We start from the raw sequence: 10,090 nt of genomic DNA, 5'->3' as shown, positions 1-10,090 counted from the left end.
TAATAAATAAAAATCATTCAAAATACTTAATAAATTGTTCATAACCAACTTTTAAATCAAAAAAATTAAATCATCAACATTTGTCTCATTGTTAACATCAAAATTGTCTAAATCATCCATAGCATCATCATCTACAACATAATCATCAACTTCATCATCATCTCTTTCTACTCCTTCTTTTTCACCATCTTCCTCGCATATTTCTTCTTCGTTTTCTCTAGATTCAGTACTATCTATAAATAAACGTGTTTGAGATGACGATTAATTATACGCATCATTTTCTTCAGTTATCCACTCATCATCAGAAGAAACATCTTCAACGTATTTTCTTAATACTTGCGTGTCATTTAACTTCATGTTGTACATGACAAATACCAAGTCATTCAGTTTTTGTTGATGTAGACAATTTCTACGCTTTGTATGCACCTATAGGCAAAGAAGAATATTAATGTTATAATTTTAAACTTTGAATAATTAGGTAAACAAAAAAAAAATATGTAAAAACATAAATATACCATTTCAAATGCACTCCAATTCCGTTCACATCCAGATGAACTGCAAGTAAGACTAAGTATTCTAATAGCAAACATTTGTAGCTCTGGACATTCATCACCATAAGAATCCCACCATTCAGCTGGAGACTTTGTGCTTATTGCCATTTTTGCAAATTTAGAACCAAATAATCCTCTTGCATTTTTAAATGATTCAAGCTGGCTATCTATCTTATTTATCATATTTTCATCTGTTATCATCCTTTCAATACAACTATATAAACCCTTTTTAATCTGAAAATTAGATTTAAAATCACAACTATAATGATATTGAGGATTTAGATAATAACCAGCAGCATGTAAGGGTTTGTGGAGTTGAATTGCCCATCGTTCATCAATGATCTTCCAAATAAGTTCATAACTAAAATGAAGACAAACAATATATTATGAATACATAGATAAATAAATATTTTATATAATAAAAATCAATAAAAATACAAATGTTAGTATGTTACTTACTTTCTCTTTATATTGTTGAAGTTGACTCTAATCTTTTCCTTAACTTCATCCATTTGATCATAAATAAAACCCATGGCAGGCTTAACATCTGAATCCACCATTCTAAGTACTTTAATTAGAGGTCTCGCAGCTTTGAGACATGTAATTATATTTGACCATAATCGACTACCAATAACCATTGCCTCAATTTTCTTTCCATCAACCGTACTCGAGAATGAACTTGATTTCCAATTTCTTGAACTAAACATAGTCATTAGTGGAACTTTTAAATTAATAAAACTCCCTAATGTGAGATATGCAGTGGCAAATCTTGTCTTTGCCGGTCTAATCAAGTTTCTTCCATCAGTAAAATGTCGTAACATAGATATAAGTAGAGTTCTCGAGTATATATACCTTGTTATGCTTTTGGCACTCTGAATTGTCAAGGTATGAACATGTATTTTTTTCTCAAAATCTTCTAACATGAGATCAATACAATGGGCAGCACAAGGAGTCCAATATAACCTTTTTCTTTTTTCCATCAACAATTCACCAGCTAATTTGTAATTAGCAGCATTGTCACTAACTATTTGAACAACATTCTCTTCTCCAACTTCTTCTACAATTGCATCTAACATTTGAAATATCTTATCCGCTATCTTAGAAATGTCAGAAGTGTTAATGGAAGTTAAAAAAACCGTTCCTTTAGGACTGTTAACCAAAAAATTGTATATAGAACGTCTTTTCTTATTAGTCCAACCATCTGACATAATTGAGCAACCTGTTTTTCTCCATTCTATCTTAAAATCTCTTAACAACTCGTGTGTTAGTTCCACCTCTTTCTTTAGATATTTCACTTGTACTTCATGATAAGTAGGTGGCTTAAATCCTGGACCATGTCTAGAAACCATCTCAAGCGCTTTTTCAAAATAAGGATTTTTCACAACATTGAAAGGAATGGCACTAGTATAGAGAAAACGAGAGATCATTTGACAAGCATTTTCCCTTAAATTATTCTTAAATATTTCACTCACTGTTTTTTGTACGTTTGATCTCTTTATAAAAGATTGTCTCGCACCTCTGTCAAATTGTTTTGAAACAATTTGCATATCCTCTCCTTCATCATCTTCATTCTCATAAATATCTTTTTGTCTTTTTCTTTGTTTTGCCTCATCATTTTTCGATAAAAACTCTCTAACCTTTAATTTCACATCATCAGGAACACTAATACAAGACTCAGCATCTTTGTGTGTACAAGCTAAATGATGTTTGAAACGATATATTCCACCCGAGAATATTTTAGAGCAAAATTTGCATTTAACTTTCTTAGAATTGCTATTAACATCAATTCCATACTCCCAACCAATATCAGATCTATTTCCCGGTTTATTCTTACTTAACTTATGAGCAACATAACCCGATAATGACATTCTTTTATAAGTTAGACTAACTCTGCAAAATATAAAACAAATATATTTTAATAAACAGACTCTGTTGAGATCTAAGTTCAGAAGAAATAAATGGATGAAAAAATGAAATTATAAATCCACTACATATTGGGATTTAAAGGACAATATCCTTCTACATTCCGTCGTTCGCCAAGGCACTTGCAAATTAACATTCCAAGAAAACCTTACTACAATCTGAAATGAATTCAGAGTTTGCTTGAAGACAATTTCTCTCTTTAATGAACAATTTTTGTTGATTCCGGTGAAGATCATAGGTTGAAATTTGAGATTAGTCATGACCTAACCTCTTCATACCTACACTTTATCTAACTTAGGAACTCTAGAAGTTAGGGTAAACCAAGCATCAAACAATATTAGAACATTAAACATCAAACAATATACAAAGTTTGATAAATTAACAATTTAATGAACATAAAATTGAATATAATCAACGTCCATATAAATAATTGACGTTTGAAATGAAATACATTGTTCTAGGGTTATAGGAACCTACCTAATGAGTTGAAGAACTAGAAGAAGTTGCTACTGAATCACACTTGTCGGACAAGAGGAACTCTCACCGAAATCTCCTTAGCCTTTTTATTGATTTGGTTACTTTGCTCTCAAGTTTACTCTCTCTATAGGTTAATTGAAATTTTTGCAAATGGCCCCGTCTGTCTCAAATGAATGAGGTTTTCTCACTCAGTAGGGATATCTTTATGATATTTTCGTTTGTTTAGTTGTCTCAACTAGCAACTCATTCAGTAGGTCATCCTGGGCTGAATTCGTGTTCATTTAAGTTGAGACTAAGCTCTTTCAGTAAGTAACCTGTCCACCTTGATTCTCCAATTTGAAACATCTAAAATGATGGATTGTGGCCCAAGTCACACATCACTAGTAAAAAATGTAAATAGAGATCATCTCTAGCGATTTGTATCATAACCAATTAATGTAAGGTTAATAATACCGATTGGTTATAATACTAATCGGTATAGACTAGTTTATACTGATTGGTTATAATACCAATCAATATAGCTAGAAAAATACGATGGAAATTACACGACAATTTTCCGCGTTCTTTTGTAGATGGCTTATACCGATTAGTATCATAACCAATCAGTATTAGACACTAAAATATTTACGAAAAATGGGTGGTAATGTTACCACGTTTATTGAGTTATAGTACCAATTGGTAGAAAAACCAATCGGTATTACAAAATAAACTATAACCCTAAACTCGAGAGCTCCTACTCTTTCCACATTTTTGAAATCCCCTACGATGACTGCCTACCCGAGAGACCCTCCTCTTCTTTCCAAATTACAGTAAACCCCAATCTAACAAAATGACGACGAATATCAACGCTCTTTAATTCCTACCCGACTAGCAATCAAAAGATTAATTGATCTTTCACAAGGTACTGTCTCGTCTTTTTGTTATCTGAAATTCACATTTGGATATTTCTCTCGTTATAATTGATGGTTTGCAAGATAGAGGACTCATGTTAAAGAGAGTAAGTTCTTTTACTACCCACTTATGTTGTCAACTTATGATGTACTAAATGTATAACCATATTTTCATGTGTTATTTGATAGATGAAAGAAGATGTACACGAGGAACTCGAAAGACACAATAGAATGTTGGTTCGAATGGTATGTATTTGCTAGTAATAGTATCTTTATAATGTTAGGTTTAAATACTTGAAATTTGTGTTATCTATGTCTCAACAATGGTTCATTTAGTGTTCATGTATTTGGAAATTTATGAATTTGTGTGTATTCATTCATTATTATTATAGGGAAATGATATCGATTCATCAAGGGGTATACTTTCAGGAACCATGGATAAATTCAAGATGATATTTTCTAAGACTAATCATTCTCATTCATTACTTAATGTTTGATTTTCAAATAATATTGATCATTACTCATTCATTCTCATTATTAAGAAGAAATGGGTTAGGGTTTCTTATCATTGTCCATGCCGACTGAGTTTGCTTTTTTTTTTTTGGTATTACCCTTAACGATAAGTTATAGTCAAATTGGCTTGCCTTGAATTTTTAATAGCAAGAGAGCTTCCAGCGATCGGTAACGATCATATTAAATCCAATCGGTATTTTCCTATACTAATTGGTAATGAAGGTATTACCAATCGGTTTACCATCGGTATAGAGGCTTTTTTATTAGTGATTTTTAAAGTCAAGCCTTTCTTTAGTTTCGATTTCAGCAAACTTCGTTCAAGAACAATTTCAAATAAATATAAATTTTGAATCAAATCACCATTTAGGATGATTCTTTTTAGCTACAACATTTATTTTGAACAAAATATTCAATACTAGCTGCAAATTCATGCAATTCTTGATGGAACACCAGTGATATTGAAATGAATAACTTGTCTTACGGACAACCTAGCATGCATTGTAGGTCGAACACGAGAACTGCTTAGTATAAAAGATAATCCAATTTAATGACCTTTCTAACGATATCTCATTCTCTCCAAATGGTTGTGTAGACAATCTTAGACAACGAATGAACACGTGGGACCAAGTCCATTCGAAACAAATTGTGTCATAGATTTCCAACCATATGTCACAATCTAAAAACAAAGCACTACAAATTTAGTTATGAATTATACACCGTGGACATTTCTGGTTTGATCATGTCTTGGTCGCATCATCTTGTATCACCATTTCCAAGGGTTAAGATTTTGACTCCATTTGGATATAAACGAACATTATATAGGACTCTTCAAGATTACCAAATCATCCAAGAAAAGCTAATTCTGAAAAGTATAGCGACCTTAGTGAATTTTCCAAGTTGATGGTCGCTCTAGAATTTCTTCAGCAAAGTATAATGCCAAATGTAAATATTTTGGCGTTTTTCACATAATCTCACATCTGGAGTCAACATGACATCAACACACGCGTTTTTTAATTCTTTTTGGCACGCATTCTGAAAGGATCGGTGCACCAATAGAGACAGGGGTCTAACTATTGATGACAACTTAGTACAAAAACGGTTTGATAGAAATCCTGTTAGGGATTTGTATCACTTTCTATTCTTCACAAACCCTTACAAACTCTTGAACGATCCAAGTGCAAAAACGTTTGCTCAGGTTTGAAGCTAAGAACCAATGAAAGAGAAGATGACAGAATGAAAATGACACAAAGAGATGTTTATGGATGTTTAGAGCAAAACTCTCCTACGTCACCCCTTCTTCCAACCACCGAAAGGATTCACTATACTTTTCTTAGAATCAAATACAGTTGCAAATCTAGCTCACTATTGAACAAAATAGACTTTGTTCAACTTACAGTATATTGAAGAATATTACTCAGTTAGACAATAATTCGATTATATCTCTCTCTTGATGTACAAACACATTAAAATAAGAAAGCAATTTGTGAGATTGTAAGTTTAGTAGTTCATTCGTGTATCAGCTTGTATGTCGCACTCTTCGTCTGTTGTCCTTGAAGATCTTTAAATAGAGAACATATACCAACGGTCGAATCTCCTACAATGACACGTGGCAAATACCCATTAAAGAGCCTCCATAGTACACAAGTACAGTAGACACTAAGCACCATGAACGTGGCCGTACCAATCTGGTAGTGCGCTGAATATTCTTCTAGGATTGTCTTGCAAAAAATAAGTAGTGGGAATAATATTTGCTCACGTGGCATTAATTCATTGGATGTAACTAGCTGTCGTACTGATCTGTACGGATAAGTGGAGCAGGAGTAGCGTACAACTAATTGATCGTGGGTAGACGAATTCTAGATTCAAGAAACTAGTGAAGCAAGGCATTAGACGTGCTCCAATTAGACTAACAAGACTAATGAAGTTAGACGCCCCCGTCTAATAGCAGGATCCAATAGACCACCGAGTCTAATGGAGTTAGACGACACGTCTAACTACGTGTCCCTTCAGACTAATCTGAAGGAGTTACACTGCACGTCTAACTTTCATCCGATAGACTGCACGTCTAACTACGTATCCATTAGACTAAACGTCTATCTACGTATCCGTTAGACTACACGTCTAAGTTTATGTGTCTAATTGCCAGTAACTCTAATGAACCTAAACAAAAACAATCAGACAACTTAGTTTCCTTCTTATTCAAGTTTTACACAAACTCATTATCAAAATTTCGTTAGTCAAAATGATTTGATCCTTAGTCAAAATAATTTGACCCAAATTTTTTCCCTTTTTGTTGATGATGTTAAAACTTTGCACAATTACTTAGATAAACATTCATCCAATTAAAGAAAGAATAAAACTTGTTTGCCAACTACAGAAATAGGCTCCAAAAACCAATATTCAAAGAGCCAAGTTTAAAAACCAATAAAAGAAAGTTTATAAGAGGAGAAATTATTGATCTTCCCTTTTCACGATTGGGTAGTTGAATCCTTCACCGCTGAATCCTCACCGCTCAGAAGGTTTCAAAAAGGTGGGAGAGAACAACCACCCCGACCACTTCCACCACTTCCACCACCACGATCACTGTTGCGACCTCCACCTCTTTTGGTTGGCCTACAACTTCCATCACCATTTTGTTTTCTCTTTGATCTGGTGCCGGTTGAAACACCACCTCCTCCTCTACTGACATTATCATTGCCATGGGAAATGAGGTTCTTCTCTTTATTAGCAGCTGCTTCAGCATCTTCTACAGCCTAAATTGCCTTGTAAAAGAATCAGCTTGTTCCAATCGCTCAACATCAACTCTGCTCATATTACCCTATTTCTCAACCATTTGACTTTGAAGCAAGCTCACTCCATCCAGGACTTCTTGATGAAGTTCAATAGAGTTTCCCTTTCGCAGTCATACAAATCGGTATGCCGTTTGAAGTTCTTTTCGAATTTAGCGTATGTTGTGTTGAGGATGTTGATTTCGTATGTGTTCCTCTTCATGGTTTGCTCCATTTCATTATGAGTTCTAACGAGAGAGGCAAACTCCTTCTTGTAAGATTTATGATTCTTTAAGATCTTCACCATGTTGGATTGCAAATCCAAAATAGTTTTCTGAAGGTTACCCATCATTGCTGTCATAGACTTCATAAGCTTTGCACCACTAGTGGATATGAGCGGTCCGAATGGGACTGATATGAGTGTGAATCTGCAGAGATTGCTCTAGTTCATCCTTCTCTGAATCACTTTTAGACTTTCTCTCTTCTTCATCACCCAAAATATCTTCACATACCTTGTGAATCTAATCAGATGTATCGTCTGAGTGAAGAGGAAGGTTAACAACATTATCATGAATGTTCATAAGAGTGATATCCGAATTTGATCGAGGATTGGGTGACCCCGGGAATGAAGCATTGAGACAGAGGAATCTCTTCTGATGATGCATCATTATTGTCTTGTTCTCCCTCAGAAGAAGAACTTTTCTCTGATTCCTTTTCATTTGAGGGTTCCCCCTTAGAACGTGCTTCATTGGGCTGATTGGCTTCAGCCTCCTTCTCTAGAGATGCCTCTGATTCGAAAATAGTGGACTCCAACGCTTCCTTTTCTTGGGTTACAAGTGGTTGAACAGGTTCCATGTTGATTTCTTCTTCTTCAATTATAGGATCGTGTTGAATTGCTTCCACAATCTGTTCAATTCTGGGTTGAGCCATTAAACATTTTTCTTCAACAAAAGGCTTCCTAGTTCAATGAGAAGGGCAGCGGCTTGCTCATCTTCTAGATGAGCAAAATCACAATCATCGGATATTTGCATCTGATCATCTTCATCTGAAGAGCTTCTGAAAGGACTAACCCCGGAGAAATCTACTTCATGAGCGTACCTGAGAACGATAGAGATGTAGTCCTACATTATTTCATCAAGTCTTTTCAAAGCCTTCACCTCTACATCAGCATTCCTTTCCAAAGGATTGAAGTTGGCTTTTCTGGCTTGGAGGATCGGAAAGAGAGCCCGACCTCTAAAATTTGCTTCAACCAACTCCTTTCTCTTTAGAGCTTCATAGACTTACGAAGTTTAGCCCATTTCAGGACTCTCTTTTCAACGTTGACCAGCTTCAAACATTGACTACTTATGCCTTTTCGCTTGATGACCTCATCATACTTAATGGACATTCTGTTGAAGACCCAAGTATCGAAGATCTTGATCTTTTCAGCAGCCCTTACTTTGGCCTGATCCATCATAAGTTAACAATACATGTTGCTTCAGAGACCTCCTCATTTGAATAGGTTGCAATTGCCTTGCCTTTTCTAATGACCTCAACAGGTTTTGGAGTAGGCCTTGGTTCCTTTATGGTTAATCCAGTAGCCATTCTGGTGGCTCTCATTACCTCGTGAGTAGATAGAGGTCCTGAAAGAGCCCATGCATGGCTTCAGACTGGACTATCTATCATGTCACTACGGACACAGCTTGGACTTGTTTGGAAACAGGGGCACTTCAACTGGAAAAGAAAGAGCTTTTTCAATAACAACATTAGTAGGGGTAGGAACGACACCCTGCTCTGGTTCGATGACAACTGTAGCTTCAGCAGCTACTGAATCTGGTTGACGGACAGGAGATGGAATCCTGTCAATATTTTCAATATTTGGACCAACTAGCAACAGTTGGCCCGGCAGCAAGTTCCACTACGGGAACAGAAACAGACAAATCTTGTTCCAACACAGGAACATTGAACTTAGGCACTTCAGCCTTAGATTGAGTAGGGGTTACCTTGGACGAGACTTTCGAAGACGTAGACGCCCTGGGCGCATTTGATTTTTCTCCTCTTGAAACTAAGGACTTTGCTGGTTTTCTCAATTGGCTCGCGGTAGGAGATATGGGAGACATCGGAATAGTAGTAAGTGCGGAGGGACCTTGCTTAACTCTGGGAAATTTTTTAACTCTAGAATCAACTATTCTAGAATTCTTCTTCGAAAAACTTTTCTGACTAGTATAACTAGCCTTTAATTCATTCACGGTTCTTGTTCTTTTGCTCCTGTCGACAAAATAGAAGTCGCCGGTTGTTTGGAACAAGTGACGGATCTTCCACCCGTCTATTAACTTGATGCGCCAGATAAGGACTCCTTGGAGTTCTTCATTCGAACAAGAGTGTTGGCAATAGTGAACACGTTGAACACCCTACAGGAGTTGAATGGCTCGGAATCCCCCATAGGGACCCCCTAAGTGTTCAAGCAGTCGGCTAAGTTGAGCACCAAGGTCACACTTTCTTTATTCTTGGGATCAATCGTCGCGCACAGGTTCAGGAACAACGTTGAGGCCTAGTTGACCTGAATACCTTTGGAAATGGTCGTCATATAGTCAAAATGGTCTTGACTATAGAGATGAAACAATCCCGCCCTCCCTTGATGAGCTTTAGCAATAACATCATTTAACAGGATAAAATGGGGTTCAAGAACCTTCTTACTCCCGTTTAATCTGATTTCTGAACCGTCGGCTGAGAAAGCAGTCTTCATTTCCGCCGTGATTTCTAATGGGAGATTTAGGTTGAAAGTGTGGCCCTCCGATGGGAGTTCGAAGAACTCCGCATAGGATGCTTCGTTGAAGGAAATAATTGTATCATTCACCGTTGATGTGATAGAATCGCCGACCATAGGCGCCGATTTGAAGAACTCCCAGAATTCCTTATCGTAAAATATGAACGGCCCATCGAGATACTTCCCAAGACCGGAGTATTCCGTAGATCTAAACATATCGAC

At 36.1% G+C, this 10,090-nt stretch overlaps 1 protein-coding gene across 1 annotated transcript; it reads right to left on the bottom strand.

Moving 5' to 3' along the window:
* Positions 1-261: 261 nt before the first annotated feature.
* On the bottom strand, positions 262-2,419 carry LOC124944626. The gene is made up of 5 exons (XM_047484930.1): positions 2,189-2,419; positions 1,404-1,648; positions 1,011-1,250; positions 516-912; positions 262-426 (listed from the first exon to the last, which is right to left on the bottom strand). The coding sequence occupies exons 1-5, from the start codon at positions 2,417-2,419 to the stop codon at positions 262-264; spliced, it is 1,278 nt and encodes a 425-aa protein (XP_047340886.1).
* Positions 2,420-10,090: the final 7,671 nt, after the last annotated feature.

Source organism: Impatiens glandulifera, chromosome 1 (genome assembly GCF_907164915.1).
Source record: "Impatiens glandulifera chromosome 1, dImpGla2.1, whole genome shotgun sequence".
Classification (NCBI taxonomy): domain Eukaryota; kingdom Viridiplantae; phylum Streptophyta; class Magnoliopsida; order Ericales; family Balsaminaceae; genus Impatiens; species Impatiens glandulifera.
This window is presented reverse-complemented; position numbering and strand designations above follow the sequence as displayed.